Source organism: Nomascus leucogenys, chromosome 20 (assembly GCF_006542625.1).
Source record: "Nomascus leucogenys isolate Asia chromosome 20, Asia_NLE_v1, whole genome shotgun sequence".
Lineage (NCBI taxonomy): Eukaryota > Metazoa > Chordata > Mammalia > Primates > Hylobatidae > Nomascus > Nomascus leucogenys.
In genome coordinates this window covers 25,920,051-25,947,245 of record NC_044400.1, presented here as the reverse complement: position 1 = coordinate 25,947,245, position 27,195 = coordinate 25,920,051, and the positions used below count along the sequence as shown (strand labels likewise).

The window sequence follows — 27,195 nt, the reverse complement described above, 5'->3', positions numbered from 1 at the left end:
AGTTTCCAGGGCCCAACTGGGCCTCTCTCCCAGGCAGAAAACAGAGGGGAGAGGGAAAGAGAAGACTTCCAACTTTTCTCAGCTTTGCCAACACCCATATGGTGCAGTATGACTCTGCCCAGCAGAAGTCCTGAAACCAACCCAGGTGACACTGTTCCTCACTGGATGGTACAGTGCAAACCTAGAGAAGGCTGGGGACTGGTGGGCGCCAAGGGAAGAAGTCAACACCTGCATACTCTACTACATGCTGTGACACATACTTCATGTCCATTTCAGACAAAAAACCTGAGGTATTAAGCAATAGAGCCCAGATCCGATGCCCAAAGCTGTGGTGATACTGCACCGTGCTGCTCCTTGGAATGACCACTGTGCCTTCCAGGATATGCTGGGGATGACCAATGAGGCTTTCAACCTTTGAAAATGCCGCTACTCCCAAATGTACACCACAAACACGGAAATCAACCTAAAAACGGTGCGGCTGCTTCTGCTCACTCCCTCAGGTTCGTACCAACAGTGGATGTGGTCTAACAACTCTGCTGAGGTCAGCATGTAGGAATCACAGTTCCAAGAAACAGAAACAGTGCACAAAAACATGAATGTCTCACGAAGTTTTATTTGAATAGAGTTACATCTAGGGTTCTCATTTCAGTGTACAAACAACTCAGTGCAGTGTTTCTAATACAAGTCATATAAAACTGGAACACACTAAATGAATAGTGCACTTGATAGAAAAATAAATTACACTTTAAATGCTACTGCAGTTTTACACATATAAAAGGTAAACACAAAATAGTTAGTGAGACCCTAATAACCACTTATATCCAGATAAGGAGATAAAAGGGGCAAAGGGATCTGTGCTATAAAAAAAAAAATCTCCCTGAAGAGGAGAAATCCTGACAAGTAACTGAATGATCATCTCAAGCAATGTGGTGACATAGGGACTTAACAGATCCTATCTCTTAGAACTGGGAAGGAATCATAGCTCTACCAATGTGTTAACACAACCGAGTTCAGCTCAGGGCAAATTTCTATAATTCAAACAAATGTCCTCATCCTAATGCCTAATATGTAGGAAAAGTTTCCAACTTTCTTCTGACCACTGAAGAGGTACAGTGTTTAAATTTTTGAGAGGATAAAAAGGACAAATAATCTAGAAATGTGCATTCTTCAGTCTGCAGAAGACCTCAGGTTTCCAAGCAACTACATGGCCAAGGGCATGAATAATTAAAAATCAGTGGGAACTCACAAAGACTCTCAGAGCTGAGACACCCACAACAGCACCTCGTTCAGCTGCTGCATGTGTGAATGAGGATGCAATGTCCAGCAGTGTTGGCTGCCTCCAAGTGACAGGTAACACTGCAGAACCTATCTGAGTACCTGCCAGCCTCCCGTGTCACACAGCCACTCTGCTGCTCTACAAAGTTTCACATCAGAGGTCAGCGGCTTTGTAAAGGAGACTCCGCAGGAACACAGCTGTGCTGGGGCTGCTGCTGCTGCTGTACTGCGCCGCGCCAGCAGAGCTGAATGGGACAGTATTTACCATCTCTGGTCCTTTACAGAACAAGACTGCTGACTCCTCTCAATGACAAGACAAAAACTCTGCTTCTCAAGACTCTTACTTAGAAAAATAGCAGATTTTTCTCTCTGTGACTGATAAATAATTCTGCTAGCAAGACTTCTGAAGGAAATCTTCATTTTGGGGCTTAGCTAAGAGAAGACGTGCAAGTTTTAACCAGAAGTGAGAAGCATAAGATAACAAGTAGTCCAGATCCAAGAACCCAAGAACAGCTCAGGGCTTTCATCCTTAAACCTCCATAGGATATCTGTGATTGTACAAAGGCAAAGGCTAGAGACGAATGTCAGGAGACTATAAGAAATATTTTTAAAAGTTTTTTCTTGAAACAATGTATAAATGTTAAGGAAGTAAGCACACAAGCAACGGAATCATTCCTCTGTTCAGCATGTCTCCTGAAGAGTAGGAATGAAATGACCATGACCTCCTCTGTGTCAAAGGATGATGCTACTGACATGTCACAAACTGGTCTTACTGATTAATTTACAAGTTCTCAGGCAAAGTCTAGAGCAGATAATTGAAACCTTCACATCTTATTTTAAACCACCCTGTCAACTCCCACTTCCCCTATCAGGGCTATGAAATGGACTGAGTTGAGGTTCCTCTCCTGTCTGCCCGCAGGGAGGCAGCACTATCTGCTCCCCGCCACCCCACCACGCTCCGAGGCGTGCACAGCAAACCCTCAACAGTGCTGAGGCTGTCCCTTCTCCAACCTCAGCCCAGTCTCACCAGCCTGCTTCTCACCCACTATCATCTCCAACCTCTCTCTTTGCCAGCATCCTTGATGAGTTCACATATGCTTCTCTCTTCTCAAGAGACAGACATCTCCCCTTCCCTACCCGCCACATTCGTAGACCTCCTCAGCCCTGCCTCTCCCCACTACATTGTTCTCAGGGGAGCAGAACAGGAAGGGCTGTTACAGCAGCTCTGGGCATGGTAGCAGCAGCAGCTATGACAGGAAACCAATCCCCGACAGGCATCTAATCTGTCGGGGCCAATTCGGCATTCAAGTATTAACTTCCGTGTTTGCCACTTCATGTCAGGGCATGAGACAAAATTTCCTCTCAGCTTGAAATTCAAGTGAATTTTAACAAAGTCCCTATCAATATTCTAACTGTCAAGAATACGGGTATCCAAAGACATCACAGACTGTGTCCAACTACCTAATTCCTAATTTTAGGAAGTTTCAAATAAGGATGTTGCCACCTCCTGAACTGGATGGGAAATTTAGGTCTTCCAAGCCATAATGCCTCAGCTGCTCTGTGGTTAGCAGCACAACGGTAACCCTGTAGGAGATCTACGGTTGCCAAGACACTGAAAATTTGATGCTCATTCCGTCACGTCCTGGGTCAAGCCCCTGGTTCTAGGTGTCACTTTCAGCTTTGGGAAAATATGTCCTATAATTAAGAACTGGCAAGAGCCCCACCAGTGAAACTCAGAAGATGTTTTTAGCATAATGGCTAAGGGGAGGCAGCCAGCAAGAAGTGTTGACTTTCCTTCTGCAAAAATGTTTTGTGCAAAAGTGGGTTCCAATCACTACAGCTCCCTGGGAAACAGTGCAAGATTAAAATTCCTGAGCTTTCCAGCCAGACACTAGTGTGTGTTTGCCTGGACACATGATTATGTTACAAGGAGCCCAGGGAAGTCCAATCCATGAAGTTTTAAAGATCTAAGACTGGATGTTCTTTTACGCTAAGCAGTACAAATTAGTGCTTAATTATATACATATTGCAGGACAGAAAACTAGAAAGCAAATTCCAGGAGGTATAGCTTAAGATCAGTTCTCCGTAACAAGGGATTAACAACTTTACCAATATGGTTTCCACGTCATCCTCCTTCCCCATGGCAACTGAGGTTGACCTTGTACATTCGAAAATTATAAAGCTAAACAGTGTTATTTCTGGGTATTAGAATTACAGATGGACATTGCTATACTTTCTCTGTGATGAGTATATATTATTTTAACATCCAGAACTTCTTTGTACAGGCCCAAAGGGATGGGGAAGTTTTAGAGATCTCTTTTAAACTAACACGGAATTCCTAGTGCAATGCAAGTTCTTTAAGTATATGCCATGTATAGCTTCATATATGGTAGGTATTTAAGAAACAACGTCCCTTCACCCCTGTTCCTATTCCCTATTTTGGTCCTGGTGTATTTGTTTTGTTTCATTTTTTTTTTTTTCCAATTTGAAGGCTCTAAATTTATTCAGCTCATACTGAAAGGAAATGAAGTCGATGTCCAAATAGGAACCAATGTGGAGTACTGATGTGCTGTGCCTTCATTACCTGAGACTACAGCGGCCTGCATTCCCCACCGGGCTGGGAGGAGTGCAGATGCCTGAGGTAAATGCCCCAGGGTCTCTTCAACAGTAACCCACCCCACTGATAAGTTACAGGATACATGTGTGGTGCCTGTGAGTGCTTCCTGTGGAAAGGCAAGCTGAAAAGAATATGACAGGATTTTATTTGATTTCTCTGTAGTTCTCAGGGTTTATCTTGAGGTAAACTTGAAATATCAAGATAGCCAGTACAGTAAGATATCAAAAGAATGGGAGACATTTAAAAACTCTCTATATTCTAAACTTCTCTTTAGTATTGTAATAATTGTAAAAAAAAAAAAAAAAAAAAAAAAAGGTTGGCCCTAAGTCTGCCTTTATAGTGTCCACATTAATTTCCTAAATTCTTGATTTCTAGGTAAGTCAGGGAAAAGTGCAGTTTCTCTAACAGGCAGCCAGATCAAGGATGCTCACCCTTATACTAGATGGAAATAGCTTTCAAAAGGCAGAGGCAGGCTTGTTACGAAGTTGTTATGAACAAATACAATCGCTAGGTGGAGCCAAGAGTTTGAAGGAAACCCCAGAAAAAGAAATTCCCTTGTTTTGGGAATTTGTAACATTTATAAAAGTATAGAAAGTTCAAGACCAAACACTCTCGTTTGGGCAGCTATGCAGCGTGATTAAACACTTCCAGTTGGACGGAAAATACAGCTGTCTTTTTTACGGAGTTGAAGTCAAATCTACGTGGAGTTTTTTTTACCTACAAATAATGGACAAACTCCTGAATCCAACATATTCTAGCTGAAATGGATCCCAGGACGGAATGCTGGAGAGAACTGCATATTCCAGTTACAGGCCCTTAGAGCTCAGTGGTCAGTAAACACTTCTGCTTCAGGACAGCTTCTTCTGCCAAAGTGGGACCAGAGCTGAAAGGAAGAGACAATGGGTTACTCAGGGAACCCTGGGGTTTGGGGGAGGACATTCATGTCTCCATTAGTGCCACACAGCATTTTGAGGGTATAGCAGATTACAGACCTAAGTCAATATGTAGTAACACCCAACCTGGCAATGAGATATTCCATAGAAGGGAAATTTCTGGATAAACACTGCTTATTTCATTTTGAAATAAAATATAAAGATAGCACAATTTTCCCTACTTAACAAATATGCCAAACACACATTTAACCATTTCTTAATGAGTCAGGGTTAGTATGAGTATCAAGAACAGTGCTGTGCTGAGCACAAGGGCAACACTCTCAGGCTGTTCTCTGCTGCTGCTGCTCCTTTTTTTTTTTCCTGTGAGACGGGGTCTTGCTCTGTTGCCCAGGCTGGAGTGCAGTGGCATAATCACAGCTCACTGCAGCCTCAACATCCCAGGCTCAAATGATCCTTCCACCTCAGCCTCCCAAAAGTAGAAGTAGCTGGGACTACAGGCCTGTGCCAGCACGCCTGGCTAATTTTTGTATTTTTTTGTAGAGATGGGGTTTCACCATGTTGCCCAGGCTGGTCTCAAACTCCTGGGCTCAAGCCATCTGCCCTCCTCGGCCTCCCAAAGTGCTGCGATTACAGGCGTGAGCCTCTGCACCCAGCCCTGTGTTTCTTTACATATTCCTAGATGGCTGTCTCTGTGTTCCTACCAGTTAATCTATTTTGTTAGAGCTGTGTGAAAAATAAAAAGACATGGGCTCTGCATGAGGGGTCATGAGTTTCTGCTGTCAGTGAACTGCATGAGTTTTGATACAAGGAAGTAACGACATCTAATTTGGTTTCATAAAAAGTTAAAACATGCTGGGTAAGGTGGCTCATGCCTGCAATCCCAGCACTTAGGGAGGTGGGAGAATCGACTGAGACCAGGAGTTCGGGACCAGTCTGGGCAACAAAGTGGTATGACATATTTACAAAAAAAAAAAAAAATTAGCCACATGAGGGTGGTAATATGCCTGTAGACCAGCTACTCAGGAAGCTGAGGCAGGAGGGTTGTTTTAGCCCAGGAACTGGAGGTTGCAGTCAGCTATGATCATGACACTGCGTTCCAACCCAGGTAATGGAGAGAGATACTGTCTCTAAAAAAAATGTTTAAAGACATAAAACGATATCAAAGTACATAATACAAAGGACATAATTTAAAATGTCGAAAGTGGTAACAAGATTTGTAAATGAAACAGCAGTCACCTGTACCACTCTCTATTCCTACTTCGAGGGACAAACACTTTCAACTGGTTCTTTTCCTGGTATTTTCCTTCACTTTTCTGTGTCCCTGGTTTTCAAAGTGGGGTCTCTAGAATTTGGGAGAAATGCAAACTCTTAGACCCCACCCCAGATATACTGAATCAGACTATGAGGGTGGGGCCCAGCAGCCAATGTTTAAACAAACCTGCCTCCAGAGATTCTGCCTCACAACCCCCCAAAGTTCAGACTGTTCTGGGTGAGGTGTTTATACAGTGACTTCCTCCTATGGACTATGAAGGCTTACCTTTCTTCCACCCTCTCCCCAGCCCCACAATCCTGCCTTCTTATCTTTTCAGCACAGCTATATGACCAATTTTGATGATGTTAAAATTCAGTGTTTGTTGTAATTATGTAAATATTTTCAAAACTATCAGTATATTTCATGTTTTATATAACTTTTATTTTCCCTGGACTGAATAACTGCCTCATTTTTTGGTTGTTGTGATGGCTTAGTGGGGTTTTTTTGTTGTTGTTTTTTAGAAACGAGGTCTCAGTATGTTGCCCAAGCTGGTCTTGAACTCCTGGTCTTAAGCGATTTCCTTGCCTCAGCTCCTGAGTACTTCTCAGTTTTCTATACAAATCTCTCATCTATCCCTAACCTCTCAGGTAAACCATGGATCTCTTCTCAGTACAGTCAGACACATAATATAATTTTTTAAAAACTAGAGGGTGGGGAGCCTGTTTGTGTTTTTCTTGGCAAAATCCTTTCTGCAACTCTATATCCTCCTTTTTGAATCTGGACAGGATCCCTTCTAGACCCACTGGGCAGCTACCACCTTGGAACTTCACTTCACCTTTCTCTGGGTAAATCCCTGTACCTCTCTACTGCCTCCTGGGTCCCATGACTTCTTTTTTGGATAAAAAAGAGGAACATATCTCCCACTTTAGATGGAACACATCTTCCAGTAGCTTCCTGAGGAAGGCTACATACAAAGTATATATTTTAGGGAAACTGTATGTCTAAAAATGTATTCTAATCTCACACTTCACTGATAGTTTGGGAAAACTCTGAGTGAGAAACTATTGCCCTCCAGAATTCAGAAAGCACACTGCTCCATTATCTCCAGCTGTCAGTAAAGTCTGCTGCCATTCTGATTACCAATCCTTTGTACGTACTCTGTTTTTCCCCTTTGCTGGAGACTTACATCCTCTCTTAACTTTGACCTCCTAAAGAGTCATGATGCTCCTTGGTGTAGTCTATTTTCATTCTCTGTGTTGGGTACTCAATAGACCCCTTTAATCTAGAAACTCAAGTCCTCTGTTCTGAGAACCCTTGATTCCTTTCTTTGACAATTTCCTCCTTCCAGTGACTGTTCTTTCTAGATCTCCTATGATTCATATATAGGACTTCCTAGGCCAATCCTCCAATTTTCTTTTCTCTCCCAGTTTTTATCTTTCTATTCTACACATTTTGGGAGATTGTCTCAATTTTATCTTTTACATACTTTTTGGATTTCATTTTTAATATAGTTAATAATTACTAAAAATGCTTCCTTGTTTTCTTTTTTTCCTTAAGTTTCCTGTTATTGTTGCATGTTTATGATACTATCATTTTGTGACCTTTTCTTTTGTTATTTACATTGCCTTTTTTTCCTAGTTCTATTTGTCAAAATTTGCATTGCCTTTTTTTCCTAGTTCTATTTGTCAAAATTTACATTGCCTTTATTTCCTTCTTTTTCAGTTTACCTGTTCTGGTCTTTCCTCAGATACCTGACAATCGTTAGTTCTCTCTGGCGTGTGTCTGGGGCCTGTGTATATTTGGGCAAAACGCATCAACGAATGGGTTCCCTGGTGATGATTTGGCAGATTCCTGGCAATTTCATCAGAGGATCTACAAACGTATGTGCAGGCCTTTTTCTCTTTGGTTGGTTTCTCCAGAGAATAAGCCTCTTACTTTTTTAACTCAGACATTTATACTTAGCTAACAGCATTCAGGAAACTGAGAAAAGAAGGAACATTGGAAATTTCACCCTTCAGTGTGTGGACTTTGAGTTAGTCTTCCTGTGTTCGGTCTAGAGCCTTACTCCAAATGGAAATTCCCAGATCCAGAGCATCTCTGGCCTGGCTCCTCCCGAGGGAAAACTTCAGAATTATGCTAAAATGAGCAAGGGTGGTGGGATGGCAGATGGGTGACATGGGCATAAATACTTTCAACCAATCCCCATATTCTCAGCCCCACCTTGTACCCCATCTTCACAAGTATCTGGTACCTACAATTTCATTGCCTTTTCAGGGTTCTGCAGTGTGAACTGGCTTGCTTTTTATTTTCTGTTTCTACTCCCTCCCCTATTCAGGCTTAGATTTTAGTTTACTCCACTCTGCTAAACTGGTTACCACTTATCATTTAGCTGCTGCTTCTCAAAACTTGTTGAGGTCTCTTAGTTGCTGATGTCTCCTATCCTGTTCTTTGTCCTCATGATTTGATGCCTTTGAAATACAGTATCACACAGAGAACACGGCAAAGTAAATCTAATCTGTGGAGATGGGACCCAGTCATCATTTTAAAAAATTACTATAACATCCATATATTAAAGCACATAAGGCATGAGTTTACAGCCTGAACAACTTTTTGCAAATTGAATACACCTCTGTAATCAGCATGTAGAATATGAAATGGAACACTACTAGCACTCCCAAAGCTGTTTTTGGGCTCTCTTCTATTCACTAGCACATCACGGGTAACCATTATAGAGTTGTGCTTCTGTTTGAATTTGATTTTGTTTATCCTTATTACAGTGGAGAAACTCCAAGATGAACCCCAAAGATCTCCATCTCCAGCTGTTCACACTCCTATGTAATCTCTAGCCCTTGGGTGTGGAAAGGACTTGTGACTTGCTTTAACCAACAACAGAATATAGCAAAGGTAAAAGGATGTCATTTCTGTGATTAGACTATGCAAGATTGTGACTTCTGTCTTGCTAGTAGACTCTACTGCTTTCTCAGTTTGCATGCTGGAATAAAGTAAGCAACTACTTTGGAGAGGCCCACATGGTAAGGACTGAGGGCAGCTTCTTGCCAATCACCAGCTAGGAACTGAGTTCCTCAGTCTAACAGGTCTTCAGATCCTGAATCCTGCCGAGAGCCCTGGCTGGTGCCTCTTCTTCCATTGAGCCTTCAGATGAAAACCTGGCCTTCGCCAATATTTGACTGTAGCCTGTAAGAGACCCTGAAGCAGAGAACCCAGATCAGCTACATCCAGATTCCTGAGGCACAGAAAATGAGATTATAAGTGTGTATTGTCTGAAGCTGCTAAGTTTTGTGGTAAGTTGTTTCACAGAAGTAGAGACTTAATACAATTATGTTTATGTGATTCATCTATACTGCTATATTTTAGTTGTAGTTATTAATTTTCACTGCTCTTTTCTAATATTTATCTAGTCAACCGCTAATGTGCAGTTGAAAGGTTTTCAGTCTGGACTATTATGAATATAGGTGCTATAAAAATTGTTGTACATGTCTTTTGATGGACATATATTCATATTTCCATTGGGTATGTACATAAAAATAGAATCACTGAATCACTGGATATGTTCAGCTTTAGCAGATATTGCCAAACCTATTTCCAATGTGATCACTCCAATTTACAGAGTTTCAGTTGCCCCATATCTTCATCAACACTTGGTATTATGTCTTTCATTTTAGCCATTCTGGTGATAATGTAGCACTGTGACATGGTAGTTTGAATTTACATTCCCCAAGGACTAATCAAGTTGCACACTGTCTAGAATGCTTACTGGCCATTTGGATATTGGTTTGTGAACTGCCTATTCAAGCTTTTTGCCCATTTTTCTATTACGCTGTCTTTAACTTACTTATTTGGAGGAGCTCTTTATACATTCTAGATATGAGTGGGTCCTTTGCCATACAAAGTTAAGACTAAGGTTGGGGAGGAAGGAGAAGGGAAGGGGTGAGAGAGGGAGAGAGAGACAGAAGGAGGGATGGAGAACAAATGTTCTCTCCTATTCTGTTGGCTTCCCCTTCCATAATATCTTGAAATTACATCTTTTGATGAACAAAATTTCTTGCTATAATTCAAGTGATTTTCTTCCTGTAAGACGAAAGCTCCTTGTGAGCTGTTTAAAAGATCTTTGCCTATTCTAAGGTCACAAGTAAGTTCACTCATATTTTCTTCTGTAAGTTTATTATCTGATGTTTCATATTTAGATCTGCAATCCATCCAGAATGGATTTTTGCAAATGGTATGGAGTTGGGTCAAGATTATTTTTTTTTCCCCACAGGGACAACTAATAATCTGTCCGGCTGATTTACTAAAAGAGCATTCTTTCCTTACAGCATTGCACCATCACTTTTTTCATAAACCAGAAAACTGTATTACATATGAGTTTGTTTCCAGACTCTATTCTGTTCCACTGGTTTATTTGTAATTTTTATCTCTTTAAGCCCTTTATTACTCCTTTCCATGAGTTCTAGGAAGAAAGAGATAAGCTCTGCTTTCATCTGTAATTTTTAATTTGAAAGTCCTTAAGAGCTCACATTTTATTGTGTAAATTCAATTACAAAGCATTACCATCGGGTTCTCTGTATGCAGCTCTATTTTTACAGTGATCATTATTAGGCATACAAATGCTTAGAAAAATAATCCGTTACATTTGTATAAAGTGCTCTTTTACTAGATGTAAGCTTCCCAAATGCAGGTCTCTCATCTGTCTTGTTCACTGTTATCTTTAATGTCAGATATCAATCAATGCCTGGTACATCACAGACATTCAATAAGTGTTTGCTGAGTGAGTAATATGCTACTTTAAACACTGTGGAGACGAGAACAATTTTGAAATTAAACTGAATTTCTTTCAAGTTAATGATCTCTAATAATTCACCCCACCTTTCTCTAATTAGGAAAGCATGTATTTCAACCGACCCACATTTTCAAGGAGGATATGTGAAATGTGGGATATATTCAGAAAAAAGGTCTGAGGTAGGAGTGAAGACAATTCTAAATTTTTTCTGAAACAGGTGCAGTTATGGCTCTAGCAATCAAAAGTTGAAGAACCAGATGCTGAACAAAAAGCTCTAGTTTTTGAGTCTAGTTTCTGTCTGTAGCAAGCAATGCATTGAAATGAGCTCACAACATATATCGGTAAAGCCATCTCGGGGCTCTCACCCCAGGAGTACCCTAACTTACTCATTTATACTGCACCTCTTCACCTGTGTTGACGGGCACCATCATTCATCACTATTACTAGTAGGCATAATCATAATAGTAAAGCGTCAAAGGAAACAATACAAATTGATTTTAAAACAAATATTAAAATTTAAAGATAAGCCTGTTAATATCTTTAGCAAAGACTTGATAAAGAAACGCTAATACAATCTACTTCATAATTTTGTAGAAAATTGCTACTGACAAGAAAAAGCCACTACACTAAATAACAAACAGAAAAAAGATTTGTCCAATTTCAATATAGTTCAGTTAGGGAAGAATTGACATTGCTGCTTTAGAGATAATAAGTTTTATTATTTTTTTCCTCCTAACAGATGCCTAAGAACTGCAATTGAGAAATAATTTTCTCACCTGGTCACGGCATCTACCAAGAATGGCGCTGGGGGAGAGATCAGTGAGATTCCATCTTTATTACCATGTCCCTCTTTCCCTGCCAAAAGCATTTCACATCCTGCAAGTCCATTAGACATGGCACCACTCTGCTGTGGGAGATATACACACATCTAAATACAGAGGTAACAATACCTGCCCGGTCAGCACTTCAGCTCCAAATCAAGCTTCACTAATGACTATGAGTAACGAAGATGGTTTTGATAATTATGACTGTTTTGTTTTGTTAACTATTCTTCATCTGAGACTTTTAGTTTTGTTTCTGCCAGCATCCTGACAAACATTTACAACCAGAAAGGGTAGGCCACTAGCTTGAAGCCATTAAGTTCAGTTAACAAGGCTTTGATAACAACCTTCATGTTTTTAAGGAAAAACAAAGAACCTAGTAATCCCTTAGGCCGTACCCTGAGAGGGTAAAGAAGAAAAATCACAGATAACATAAACTTACCGGAACAATCCACCGGGGTGTGATCGTGGATGTGGAAGACACCTAAAATAATTTTATGTATGTATTTACTTTTTGGAAAGACTGACTTACTTTCATACTTATAATACTTACATCTATTATGAAATCCATTCTAGGAGGGCAATTCTTAATTCTTAATGGTGTTCCTTGAGCTGACATGGACTTCTAAATTCAAGACCCTTTTCTATTATACAACACAGATGCTATCCCTCACCACTTAAGAAAGTGTCATAATTTTGGGAATCTCTTATCTAAAAATTTACCATTCAAGAATCTATTACTACTTTTCAGTTCACTTAATGGGACTGCCCCTACCCCACACCCAGTATTCAGTTTAACATTTTATTTTCTGAAATTTCAGTTAATTACAAATAATGATAGCCTTCTTGGTAGCAGCCTGAACAATGGATTGTGACTAATCCAAATAAACAGCAACAAGAAAGTACACAGAAAAATCTGTTTAGATACAGATCATTCTCTAATTATCATGTATGCATGAAGAAAGCAGCAATAAAAACACCCATATTGCTCCTGGTTCACAGGGCCTTTGACATATTAACTTTCTATTATAGACCATCTATGTGTAGAATTATAAACTAAGGAAACCTACCCATTTTATTAGTAATTTAGACTAGTCCTTGCACTGGTAGCCTTATATACTCATAAGAAAAACCTAATGTAAGTCCAGGTATTAATAAATTAGATAACCATCAAAAGAATAAAAACGCAGGCTGGGCACAGTGGCACACACCTGTAATCCCAGAATTTTGAGAGGGCAACATGGGCAGATCACGAGGTCAAGAGATCAAGACCATCCTGGCCAACATGGTGAAACCCTGCCTCTATTAAAAATACAAAAATTAGCTGGGCATGGTGGCATGCGCTTGTACTCCCAGCTACTCGGGAGGCCAAGGCAGAAGAATCGCTCAGAGGCAGAGGTTGCAATGAGCTGAGATCGCGCTACTGCACTCCAGCCTGGAGAAAAAGCAAGACTCCATCTCAAAAAAAAAAAAAAAAAACCCACAAAATATGACTTTCCTACCAATACTTTTTAGATGCATGTTAACAGTAGGAAATAAGAGAGAAAAAAATATCACAAATAGTAAACAAAAAATAGTTTGACAGACTTTGTTCCAGACTTGCAGTTAATTCTTATCCTTGATAGTCTTTGTTTGTTTATTAATCTAAGCTGGTCATTCCCAACAGGTGGTTCTCAGACCACATCTGCACCACCTGGGAACATGTTAGAAACACAACTTTTCAGACTCCACTCAAGATATACCAAAATTAGAAACTTGGAGGTGGGGCCCAGCAATCTTGTGTGTTAACATCCCCTCCAAGTGATTCTGATATACACAAAAATTTGAGAATTAATGATCTAAGCAAACATTCAGTACCACAGAAAGTATCATCTGTATTTCCAAGCCTTCAGGATGGCATCTAGCCCCTACAGCAATTCTCCTCATATCACTCATAAGGTACAAAGTTAGTCATTTCTTTTTTTTTTTTTTTTTAGAGACAGAGTCTCACTGTGTCGCCCAGGCTGGAGTACAATGGCACTATCTCCGATCACTGCAAGCTCCGTCTCCCAAGTTCCAGCAATTCTCTTGCCTCAGCCTCCCGAGTAGCTGGCGCTACAGGTGTGCACCACCACCCCTGACTAATTTTTGTATTTTCAGTAGATACAGGGTTTCACCATGTTGGCCAGGCTGGTCTTGAACTCCTGACCTCAAGTGATCTGCCCTCCTCAGCCTCCCAAAGTGCTGGGATTACAGGCGTGAGCCACCACATCCAGCAAAGTTAGTCATTTCTATCTCTCTCCTCCCTGGAGGGAAGGAACTGTTTCAGTTGGCCCTCCATATCCATGAGTCCTGCATCTGTGGATTCAACCAACTGTGAATCAAAAATATTTGGAGGGGAAAAAAAGGATGGTTGTGTCTGTACTGAACATGTGCAGACTTTTTTTCTTGTCATTATTTCCTAAACAATACAATATAACAACGGTTTACCAGCATTTACACTGCATTAGATATTAGAGGTAAGCTAGAGATTATTTAAAATATACTAGAGGCTATGGGTAGGTTATATGCAAACACTACACCATTTTATATGAGATTTAAGCATGCGTGGATTTTGGTATCCAAGGGGAGTCCTGGAACCAATCCCCCACAGATACTGAGGGACAACTATACTTCATACAGTATCTTCCATACTATAGTAATGATTGATATGTTCAATGCCATTATTATGCTCTCTTTCTATAAAACTTTTTTTAAAATTACATATATCTTTGTCTTTTTTTTTTTTTTTGAGTCAGAGTCTGGCTCTGTCCCCCAGGCTGGAGTGCAGTGGCACCATCTTGGCTCACTGCAAGCTCCGCCTCCTGGGTTCACGCCATTCTCCTGCCTCAGCCTCCCGAGTAGCTGGGTCTACAGGCGCCCGCCACCACACCCTGCTAATTTTTTTGTATTTTTAGTAGAGACAGGGTTTCACTATGTTGGCCAGGATGGTCTCGAACTCCTGACCTCGTGATCTGCCCACCTCGGCCTCCCAAAGTGCTAGGATTACAGGCTTGAGCCACCGCGCCCGGCCTCCTTATTGTCTTAAGAAGCTGTTTTATCCCCATGTTTTCTCTCGTTATTTAATATGATGTTGAATTATAAAAGGCTTACAGACACATGTGATTTCTATACAGTGATACACAAATTCAAAGTGGTAAAAGTTTAGGACAGAGAGGCAATGCTAAGTGGTTATTAAAACATAAACTCATCAAATGAAAAGTTTAACTATGAATTATTAAAAAGGGAAAAACTGGAATCTAGCAGGAACATTTTTCAAAACATTTCTTTCCATCATACTATTTTAAAGCATATTTACCTGAGGTGCAACTGTGTGATCAATTAGATTCTCAGTTAGAGATGCAAGCAAGGCATCCAATTCATCTGTAGCTTCCTATGGAAGACAGGAATCTAGAGTTGTTAAATGACCCCTTTATCATCAGATGTTAAGTTTTTTCCATATCCTCCCAATTTATAATTCTGACACAGGCCTGATTAGTGTTAATCCTTTAAACACACAGGGACACTCATAAATCATGGTTGTTAATGGTTCCACTTCTGCATGGAGGGAAACCTATACTACAATCAGGATGTGAAAAAGCTAAAGTGCTGTGTAAATTTTCAAATAGCTATTCTCCCTTGGTAAGACAAAACTTGGGTAGGGTTATGACTATTCTGGCTCTTAACTTTTTAATTACAAAAAAATATTTTTGGCTGGATGCAGTGGCTCACACCTGTAATCCTAGCGCTCTGAGAGGCCAAGGCGGGAGGATCATTTGAGCCCAGGAGTTCAAGACCAGCCTGGGCAACATAGTGAGACCTCATCTTTACAAAAAACTGAGCTAAACTAGCTGGGCACAGTAGCACTCAGCTGTAGTCCCAGCTACTCAGGAGGCTGAGGTGGGAGGATCACTTGAGCCCAGGAGGCAGAGGCTGCAGTGAGCCAAGATTACACCACTGCACTCTAGCCTGGGTGACAGAGTGAGATTCTGCCTCAAAACGAATTTTAAAAAAGTAAATACAGCCAGGCGCAGTGGCTCACGCCTGTAATACCAGTACTTTGGGGGGCTGAGGCGGGCAGATCACGAGGTCAGGAGATCGAGACCATCCTGGCTAACACAGTGAAACTCCGTCTCTACTAAAAATACAAAAAATTAGCCGGGTGTGGTGGCAGGTGCCTGTAGTCCCAGCTACTCAGGAGGCTGAGGCAGGAGAATGGCGTGAACCCAGGAGGCGGAGCTTGCAGTGAGCCGAGATCGTGCCGCTGCACTCCAGCCTGGGCGACAGAGCCAGACTCCATCTCAAAAAAAAAAAAAAAAAAAAGTAAATACAATAAAATAAAATAAAAATTTTTTGAGACAAGATATTGCCCTGTCCAGGCTGAAGTGCAGTGGCACAAGCATAACTCACTGCAGCCCCAAAATCCTGGGCCCAAGCAATCCTCCCACCTCAGCCTCCCAAGTAGCTACGACTCCGGTGTGTACCACCATGCCCAGCCAATTTTTTTTTTTTTTACAGAGACAGGGTCTCACTTATGTTGCCCAGGCTGGTCTTGAACTCCTGAGTTCAAGTGATCCTCCTACCCTGGCCTCCCAAAGCCCTGGGATTACAGGTGTGAGCCACTGTGCCCAGCCTTTTAACTTTTAGACTAGATGAGAATGGTACTACTCTATATGGTAATATCACACTTTGAACTTAAAAAAAACAAAAACAAAAAACCAGTAACAGGTTCAGCACAGGAGATAGTGGATAAAGGAGATGCCTAAATTCCAAATGCTCCTTTATCTAGACTTATGGGTGCTTCTGTTTGTAAAAATAATACAATATGAACTCTCTCCCTATAAATGTTAATTAATACTTTTTGTTTAACCAGTATTTGAAGTACCTTATAAAGGACACAATTCTCTACTGTGAGGGAGGGGGTCTGGGAGGATTTTAAAACAACAAAAGATAAAATGCCAATCTGGCAATAAACAATAGGAAACTAGGGCATAGCACACAACAAAAAAGGGCCCTTCATACATTTCTTTCTTTTTTTGGGGGGGGGGGGGTCGGGGGGACATAGTCTTGCTCTGTCACCCAGGCTGGAGTGTAATGGTACAATCATAGCTCACTGCAGCCTGAATTTCCTGGGCTTACACGATCCTCCCACATCAGCTGCTCAAGAAGATAGGACTGCAGGCATGCAAAACTATGCCTGGCCAATTTTTAAAAAATTTTTGTACAGACGGGGTCTCCCTATGTTGCCCAGTCTCGTCTCAAACTCTTGGCCTCAAACCATCTTACCGCCTTGGCCCAAAGTGCTGGGCTTAGGCTTATAGGCATGAGCCACCACACTCAGCCACCCATTTACACATTTCCATTTCTGCCTATATGCCTTCAAGTCTTGGACAATCTCCTATTCATATTTCAACACGCAACTTAAATCATAAAAACATGAAAAATTGTTCTCTCCTCTCGCATCTTCCCACCCTGCTGCCTGGACTAAGTGCACCATAACAGCTTGTGCAAGTCTACCACAACGTGTTACGATTCTCTCTATGCAGTGAAGCTGAGACCACGTTTCATTCATTCATTTTTGAATCTTTAATGCTTAACAAGTTGCCTGGTACATACTATATATGCAATAAATCTTTGAACTAAATGTCCTTCTCTGCTTCAAAAACATCTCAGGTTCTGCTTAATGATTTCCAATGATTAGTCAATGTATCTTTTCAGATTTTAATCAGCAGAAAGAAATGCCTGATTGAAGATATTTTAGGTTGGGTTTTTTCTTTAACTCTAAAAATCTGAAAGATACTTATATACCTAAATACCAACTATACACTTTCACTGAGTAGTGAGAATATAAGTGATCTTTAATTTTTCCTTTTTGTGAAGTATCTGACAAATTACAATAGATGTACATTATGCAATAAGAGACAAATGATAAGTGTTCATGCGAAGACGATTTTTAATTTAACTTGCAGATTAAAACATTCATTGGCAATAAACTGGGTTTCCATGATTTCTGAATTGTTAAGGGTTTAGCAAGTGGATACAGAAAAGGCAGAAGTTGGGATGAGCTGGTTATGCTGCATTGTAATTACTGATAGGTCCCTGTTACTTCAAAAAGTTTGTTTCAATCAACAAATATTTAGTACCTATTATGTACCAGGTACTATTTGAGACACTTAGGCTGCCTATGATCCCAGCACTTTGGGAGGCCAAGGTAGTAGAATTGCTTGAGGGCAGGAGTTTGAGACCAGCCTGAGGGATACAGCAATGAACAAAACAGGTCAAGGCTCTCACACAGCTTACATTCCCTAGAGCAGCAGTCCCCAACCTTTTTGGCACCAAGGACCAGTTTTGTGGAAGAAAATTTTTCCAAGAACCAGGTTTGGGGGTGGGGTATAGTTTCGAGATGAAACTGTTCCACCTCAAATCATCAGGTATTAGATCCTTATAAGGAGTGAGCAACCTAGATCCCTCGTGTGCACAGTTCACAGTAGTGTTTGCACTCCTATGAGAATCTAACACCATAGCTGATCTGAGAGGAGGTGGAACTCAGGCGACAATGGTTGCCTGCAGCTTATGTCCTGCTGTGTGGCCCAGTTCCTAACAGGCCATGGACCAGTACCAGTCCGAAGCACAGGGACTAGGGACCCCTGCCCTAGAGTAAATGAAACTACGAATTCAACAAGATCCCTTAATTCTTTCATCTAAGAAGCACTTAGTCACTATTTGCATGCAACACTGTATCTTAAAAGGAAATATGAGTGGAAGCATAGCCAACATTCAAAACCACCACCAAAATATGAACAAAGTACACACGAACTGGAGAAGAAACCCTAAGATCCTCTTGTGAGTGGTGTGGCAACAGGATTCTCCCTAGAGAACTGTGGCTCAATGCTTTTTTTTTTTTTTTTTTTTTTTTAATGAGACAGAGTCTTGCTCTGTCACCCAGACTGGAGTGCAGTGGCGCGATCTCCGCTCACTGCAAGCTCCGCCTCCCGGGTTCACGCCATTCTCCTGCCTCAGCCTCGCCGAGTAGCTGGGACTACAGGCGCCCGCCACCACGCCCGGCTAATTTTTTGTATTTTTTTTTGGTAGAGACGGGGTTTCACCGTGGTTTCGATCTCCTGACCTCGTGATCCGCCCGCCTCGGCCTCCCAAAGTGCTGGGATTACAAGCGTGAGCCACCGCGCCCGGCCGGCTCAATGCTTTTATCACATCTTTTTTTTTTTTTGAAACAGTCTCACTTTGTTACTCAGGCTGGAGTGTAGCATGATCTCAGTTCACTGCAATCTCCACCTCCCAGGCTCAAGCGATACTTCTGTCTCAGCCTCCTGAGAAGCTGGGACCATAGGTACATGCCACCATGCCCAGCTAATTTTTTGGATTTTTGGTAGAGACAGGTTTTGCCATGTTGCCCAGGCTGGTCTTGAACTCCCGAGCTCAAGTGGTCCACATGCCTCAGCCTCCCAAAGTGCTGGAATTATAGGTGTGAGCCCCTGTGCTCAGCTGCTCTTCTCACATCTTAAGTCCCAGTGTCACTCAGGAATCACTAGATGCCCTTGGTTATACTGCAAGATTCAATTCAAAACTGTCTTTGGCAAAAATTTTAAGAATTAAAAGTATTCTTACCTTTAGAACAGAACCACTGTCGGCAGGTGTGATAAGCGTCAGAGTCTCAAGAGACTCTTTGGGGAGGGGCACATTATTCTCATTTAACACAGCACTAGGAAGAAAAAGATAAATTCACATCATGTAGGACTTGTACAGATACAGGCAGGATTTTCAAAGAAAGAGCTTAGGAAAGAAGTGCAACAAATTCATGTAGGGGAAGGTATATGAAAAAATGCTCAACATCACTAATCATCAGGGAAATGAAAATCCAAACTATGACTCACTCCAGTTAAAATGGTTTTATAATAAAAAAGATAGGCAATAACAGATGCTGGTGAGGACCCACAGGATAACCCTCTTACGCTGCTGGTGGGAATGCAAATTAGTACAGCAACTTTAAAGAACAGTATGGAGGTTCCTCAAAAACTAAAAAGAGAATGACCATATGGTCCAGCAATTCCAATACTGGGTAAACATCCAAAAGACAGAAAATCAATATATCAAAAACACATCTGCACTCCCATTCTCATTGCGGCTCTACTCACTACAGTCAAAATATGGAACTGACCTAGGTACCCACCAAGTGCTTAACGTATTGTCACATGTACCCTGAAACAAAGTACATCTATAGTGCATCAATATTTTAAAAAGTCAAAGGAAACCAAGAAAACAACGTGCCAACAAATATAGAATATTCACAAAAATTATAAAAAGGAATTAACTTTGAAGCTGAAAATATAATTTTTTTTTTAACTTCAGAGGTACATGTGCAGGTTTGTTATATAGGTAAACGTATCATGGGAGTTTGTTGTACAGATTATTTTGTCAGCCAGGTATTAAGCCTAGTACCCATTAGTTAATTTTCGTGATTCTCTCCCTCCTCCTGTGCTCTACCTTTTGACAGGCTCCACTGTCTGTTTTTCACCTCTATGTGTCCATGTGTTCTCATCATTTAGCTCCCACTTTACGCAGTATTTGGTTTTCTGTTCCTGTGTTTGCTAAGGATAATGGCCTCCAGCTCCACCCATGTTTCTGCAAAGGACACAATTTCATTCTATTTCATTCTTTTTTATGGCTGCATAGTATTTCAAGGTGTTGTACATACCACATTTTAAAAATCCAGTCTGCCACTGATGGGCATTTAGGTTGATTCCATGTCTTTGCTACTGTGAATAGTACTGGAATGAACATATGTGTGCATGTGTCCTTATGATAAAATGATTCATATTCCTTTGGGTATATACCCAGTAATGGGACTGCTGGGTTGAATGGTATTTGTTTTAGGTCTTTGAGAAATCACCACACTGTTTTCCACAATGGCTGAACAAATTTACACTCTTACCAACAGTGTATAAGAGTTCCTTTTCTCTGCAACCTAGCCTGTTATTGTTTGATTTTCTTTTTAATAATAGCCATTCTGACTGGTTGAGATGGTTATCTCACTGTGGTTTTGATTTGGATTTCTCTAATGATCAATGAGGTTGAACTTTTTTCTATATGCTTGTTGGCCACATATACGTCTTCTTTTGAAAGATGTCTGTTCAAGTCCTTTGCCCACTTTTTGGTGGGGTTGGATTTTTTTTCTTGTAAATTTGCTTAAGTTCCTTACAGATGCTGGATATTAGACCTTTGTCAGATGCATAGTTTGCAAAAATTTTCTCCCATTCTGTAGGCTGTTTGTTTACTTGGCTGAGTTTCTTTTGCTATAGAAGCTCTTTAACTAGATCTCATTTATCAATTTTTGCTTTTGTTGCAATTGCTTTTAGCATCTTCTTCATGAGATCTTTGCCTGTTCCTATGTCCAGAATGGTATCGCCTAGATTGTCTTCCAAGGTTTTTACAGTTTTGGGTTTTACATTTAAGTCTTTAATCTGTCTTGAGTTGATTTTTGCACATAGTATAAGGAAGTGGTTCCATTTCAATCTTCTGCATATAGCTAGCCAGTTATGCCAGCACCATTTATTGAATACGGAAGCCTTTCTCCATTGCTTGTTTCTGATAGCTTTGTCGAAGATCAGATAATTGTAGGTGTGTGGCACTATTTCTGGGCTCTCTATTCTGTTCCATTGGTCTATGTGTCTGTTTTTATATCAGCAACATGCTGTTTTGGTTACTGTAGCCCTGGAGTACAGTTTGAAGTCAGATAGCATAATGCCTCCAGCTACCTCTTTTTTCTTAGGATTGCCTTGGCTATTTGGGCTTTTTTGGTTCCATATGAATTTTACAATAGTTTCTTCTAGTTCTGTGAAGAATGTTATCAGTAGTTTAACAGAAATAGCACTGAATCTAGAAATTGCTTTGGGCAATATGGCCATTTTAATGATATTCTTTTTTTTTTTTTTGAGACAGAGTCTCCCTAGGTCACCCAGGCTGGGGTGCAGTGGCGCGATCTTGGCTCGCTGCAAGCTCCACCTCCCAGGTTCACTCCATTCTCCTGCCTCAGCCTCCCGAGTAGCTGGGATTACAGGCACCTGCCACCAAGCCCGGCTATTTTCTTTTTTGTTTTTTTTTTTTTTTTAGTAGAGACGGGGTTTCACCGTGTTAGCCAGGATGATCTCAATCTCCTGACCTTGTGATCCACCCGCCTCGGCCTCCCAAAGTGCTGGGATTACAGGAGTGAGCCACCGCGCCCAGCCAATATTGATTCTATCCATGGACATGGAATGTTTTTCCATTAGTCTGTGTCATCTCTGATTTCTTTAAGCAGTGTTTTGTAGTTCTCCTTGTAGAGATCCTTCACTTCCCTGGAAACCAAGAAAATCCTAGGTATTTTATTCTTTTTATGGCAATTGTGAATAGGACTGTGTTCCTGATTTGGCTCTCGGCTTGACTATTGTTGGTGTATAGGAATGCTAGTGATTTTTGTACATTGATTTTGTATCCTTAGACTTTGCTGAAGTTGTTTATCAGCTTAAGGAGCTTTTAGGCTGAGACTATGCGGTTTTCTAGATATAGAATCATGTCGTCTGCACACAGGGATAATTTGACTCCCTCTCTTCCTATTTGGATGCCCCTTATTTCTTTCTCTAGCCTGATTGCTCTGGCTAGGCCTTCCAATACTATGTTGAATAGGAGTGGTGAGAGAGGGTATCCTTGTCTTGTGCCAGTTCTCAAGGGGAATGCTTCCAGCTTTTGCCCATTCAGTATGATGTTGGCTGTGGGTTTGTCAGAGATGGCTTTTGTTATTTTGAGTTATGTTCCTTGAATACTTATTTTATTGAGAGTTTTTAACCTGAAGCAGTGTTGAATTTTGTCAAAAGCCTTTTCTGCATCTACTGAGATAATCATGTGGTTTTTGTCTTTATTTCTGTTTATGTGATGAATCACAGTTATTGATTTGCATATGCTGAACCAACCTTGCATCCCAGGGATATAGCTACTTGATTATGGTGGCTTGATCTGCTGCTGGATTCAGTTTGCCAGTATTTTGTTGAGGATTTTTCCATCGATGTTCAACAAGAATATTGGCCTGAAGTTTTCTTTTTTTGTTGTGTCATTGCCAGGTGTTCGTATCAGGATAATGCTGGCTTCATAGAATGAGTTATGGAGAAGCTCCTCCTCCTCAATTTTTTGAAATAGTTTCAGCAGTAACAGTACCAGCTCTTCTTTGCACATTGGGTAGAATTCAACTGTGAATCCATCTAATCCTGGGCTTTTTTTGTTTGGTGGGCTGTTTACTATTGATTCACTTTTGGAGTTATTGGTCTGTTCAGGTTTCACTTTCTTCCTGGCTGCCTTGGGTGAGTGTGTGTGTCCAGGAATTTATTAATTTCTTCTTGATTTTCTAGTTTATGTGCATAGAGGTGTTTGTAATATTCTCTGTTATGTGTATTTCTGTGGGGTCAGTGGTAATATCCCCTTTGTTGTTTCTGATTGTGTTTATTTAGATCCTCTCTCTTTTCTTCTTTATTAGTCTACCTAGCAGTCTATTATTTTTTCAAAAAAAAAAACAACTCCTGGATTCGTTGATCTTTCATGGTTTTTTGGATTTTTTTTTTTTTTTTTTGAGACAGAGTCTCACTCTGTTTCCCAGGTTGGAGTGCAGTGGTGCAATCTTGGCTCACTACAACCTACGCCTCCCAGGTTCAAGCTATTCTTGTGCCTCAGCATCTGAAGTACCTGGGATAACAGGCGTGCGCCACACTGCCCAGCTAATTTTTGTATTTTTAGTAGAGATGGAGTTTCGCCATGTTGGTCAGGCTGGTCTTGAACACCTGGTCTCAAGTGATCCGTCTGCCTTCACCTTCCAAACTGCGGGATTACAGGTGTGAGTCACCATGCCCAGCCTCATTTATCTTTTGAATGTTTTTTTGTGTCTTGATCTCCTTCAGTTCAGCTCTAATTTGGTTTTTTTTTTTTTTTTCTTTTCTTCTGTTAGTTTTGGGGTTGGTTTTCTCTTGGTTCTCCAGTTCTTTTAGTTGTGATATTAGGTGGTTAAATTGAGATCTTTCTAACTTTTCGATGTGGGCATTTAGTGTTATAAATTTCCCTCTTAACACTTCCTTAGCTGTGTCCCAGGGATTCTGGTATGTCATATCTTTGTTCTCACTAGCTACAAGTAACTTCTTGACTTCTGCCTTATTTTTATTATATACCCAAAAGCCATTCAGGAGCAGGTTATTTTACTTCCATGTAACTGTATGGTTTTGAGAGAATTTCTTAGTCTTGATTTCTAATTTGATTGTGCTGTAGTCTGAGAGAGTGGCTGTTCTGATTTCAGTTCTTCTACATTTGCTGAGGAATACTGTATGTTCGATTATGTAATCAACTTAAGAGTATGTGCCATGTGGTGATGAGAGGAATGTATATTGTTGTTTTTGGGTGGAGAGTTCTGTAGATGTCTATTAGGTCCATTTGACCCATTGCTGAATTCAGGCCCTGAATACCTTTGTTGATTTTCTGCCTTGATGATGTGTCTAATCCTGTCAGTGGGCTGTTGACATCTCCCACTATTACGGTGTGGGAGTATAAGTCTATTTGAAGGTCTCTAAGAAGTTGTTTTACGAATCTGGGTGCTCCTGTATTGGGTGTATATATATTTAGGATAGTTCTTCTTGTTGAACTGAACCCTTTACCATTATGTAATACAGGTCTGTGTGCTTGCTCTGTGCACCACAGGCAGGGGTGGTTGCTCAGGATGGGGGAGAATCTGCTGTTCTCCATGCCTAGTTTCACTCCTGCCACAGTGCTGGCTGGCCCTGTGCTTGCCAAGGTTGTGAGTGCAGTGACAGTTGGTGGGACACGGGAGGGACCTGCCCTCCTGCTGCAGCAGTGGCAGGGCAGGGTGCATGGACATAGGTGCACTGGTGGGGCAAGGAAACAAAGCCAGCCCATGCACACACATGCTAGCAAAGCGATGTGGGGCACTGCTGTAGCCCCAGGGGGAAGCTGAAGTGTGGGGGAGGGAGTACGCAGGCTGGTGCATGGCCATGGGGGCCGCCCTACAGAAACTCTCTGCAAGTCCGGCACAGTCTGCCAGTGCAAAAGCCAGGATGCTGGCTCCCAGGGCACCAGAGGCTTCCCTGCAAGCAGGTATGGCCAGGCTGGGGTCCTGGGGGAGGCCAGCAGACCAAGCGGTGCTCAGTTCAGAGCAGCCCTGCCTGATGGGCAAGATTGCCCTGCAGAGTTCAGGTCTGACAGTTCTCCTCAGGCTAAAGTTTCCTATGGGAGCAACTTGACCCTAGGGGGATGGCTGTCCTTGGCCATACTCCGTGATAGATGCTCCTGAACCAAACCCTCTGGGCTCCACATCAGCTGGCTTGCTGTCCCACCGCTTCTCTAAGCAGCTCTCCCAGCAACTCAAATGTCCGTGGTGGTCATGGGGCCGCTTCCTGCCAGGATTCCAGAGGCCCAGGGTGAGAGCGGGTTGCTCCTTGCCAGTTCAATTCACTCATCCCCTTGTAGTCACTGGGGGCTGGGAGCAAGCCCCAGTGTGCGGAAGCCCCATGGGAGGTGCCCAGCTTCTGTGTCTCCATTTTTTTTTTTTTAAATAAAAAAATCACTAGAGGATTTCAATACCAGATTCAAGCAGGCAGAATAGTCAGTCAACTGAGATTATTCAGTATCAGGAGATGAAAGAAAAAATAATGAAAAAAATGAACAGAGCTTGAGAAACTTGTGGGACATAATCAAGCATATCAATATATGTATTAAGGGAGTTCTATAAGGAGAAGAGAACGGGATAGAAAGATTATTTGAATAAATAATACTTGAAAATTCAACACGTTTGATAAAAGACACGAATCTACACATCTAAGAAGCTCAATGAACTCCATAAGATAAACTCAAGAGATCCCCACCAGACCTATTAATTAAACGTCAAAAGACAAAAACAAAGGGATTCTCAAAAGTTGCAAGAGAGAAATGACTCATCATGTACAAGGATCCTCATAAGAGTAATAGCCAACTTCTCATTAGAAACCATGCAGACCAGAAGGCAATGGGATGACATATTTAAAAGCGCCGAAAGAAAGTACCGTCAACTAAGAATTCTATATTCAACAAAATTAACCTTAAATAATGAAGGCGAAATTAAGACATTCTCAGATAAACAAAAGCCAAGAAAGTTTCTTACACGTAGGTACTCCTTACATAAAATGCTAAAGGGAATCTTCAAGCTGAAAGAAAAGAATACTACCCAGTAACTCAAAACCATATAAAGAAAAATAGAGAAAATTACTGGTAAAGGTAATTATACAGGTAAGCATAAAAGTAAGTATTTTACAATTTGGGTGTAACTTCTCTTTTATTCCATTATTATTTAAAAGATAAATACATAAAACAACAATTAAAAATTAATTTTAATAGGCCCACAATGTGTAAATATGTAATTTTTTTTTTTTTTTTTTTTTTTTGAGACGGAGTCTTGCTCTGTCAGCCAGGCTGGAGTGCAGTGGCACAATCCTGGCTCACTGCAAGCTCTGCCTCCCAGGTTCACGCCATTCTCCTGCCTCAGCCTCCCGAGTAGCTGGGACTACAGGCACCCACCACCATGCCCGGCTAATTTTTTGTATTTTTAGTAGAGACGGGGTTTCACCATGTTAGCCAGGATGGTTTTGATCTCCTGACCTTGTGATCCGCCCACCTCAGCCTCCCAAAGTGCTGGGATTACAGGCATGAACCACCACACCTGGCCTGTAAATAGGTAATTTGTGACAATAACAATATAAAGGGGCAGAAACACACACACACAGGAGAGCAAAGGTTTTGTAGAGTATTGAAGCTATATATAGTATTAATTCAAACTAGGCTGTATAAGATGCTAATTTGATTCCAAAATAACCACTAAGGGATACATTTTTAAATATAAGGAAGGAGGGGCTGGGCACAGTGGCTCATGCCTGTAATCCCAGCACTTTGGGAGGCTAAGGCGGGCAGATTACCTGAGGTCGGGAGTTCGAGACCAGCCTGACCAACATGGAGAAACCCCGTCTCTACTAAAAATACAAAAAAAAAAAAAAAAAAAAAATTAGCTGGGCATAGGTGGTGCATGCCTGTGATCTCAGCTACTCGGGAGGCTGAGGCAGAAGAATCGCTTGAACCTGGGAAGTGGAGGTTGCGGTGAGCCAAGATCGCACCATTGCACTCCAGCCTGGGCAACAAGAGCAAAACTTGGTCTCAAAAAAATAAATAAATATAGGGAAGGAAATGCAAAGGAAATCAAGGAGTATGCCACGAAAAAAACATTAAACACAAGAGAAGGCAGTAATGGAGAAACTGAGGAACAAAATTGACAAAAGACATATAGAAAACAAATCGTACAATGGAAGAAGTCCTTTATCGGTAATCACTTTAGATGTAAGTGGATTAAAGTATAATTACGATGGTAGAGAGTGGCAGAAAGAATTTTTAAAAATGATACATCTATATGTTATCTACAAGCCTCACTATGATCCAAAGATGTGAATAGATTG

The 27,195-nt window shown here is 41.1% G+C and overlaps 1 protein-coding gene across 1 annotated transcript in view; it reads right to left on the bottom strand.

Moving 5' to 3' along the window:
* Positions 1 to 593: 593 nt before the first annotated feature.
* Positions 594 to 27,195, bottom strand: part of EPB41L5 (erythrocyte membrane protein band 4.1 like 5) — a 174,072-nt gene continuing 147,470 nt past the window's right edge. Inside the window, exons 21-25 of the mRNA XM_030800955.1 lie at positions 19,301 to 19,394; positions 14,994 to 15,068; positions 12,099 to 12,140; positions 11,612 to 11,742; positions 594 to 4,775 (exon numbers count right to left, since the gene is read on the bottom strand). Coding sequence (XP_030656815.1) covers positions 4,709 to 4,775; positions 11,612 to 11,742; positions 12,099 to 12,140; positions 14,994 to 15,068; positions 19,301 to 19,394 — 409 coding nt within the window. The 3' untranslated portion in view covers positions 594 to 4,708. The remainder of the gene's footprint in view (positions 4,776 to 11,611; positions 11,743 to 12,098; positions 12,141 to 14,993; positions 15,069 to 19,300; positions 19,395 to 27,195) is intronic.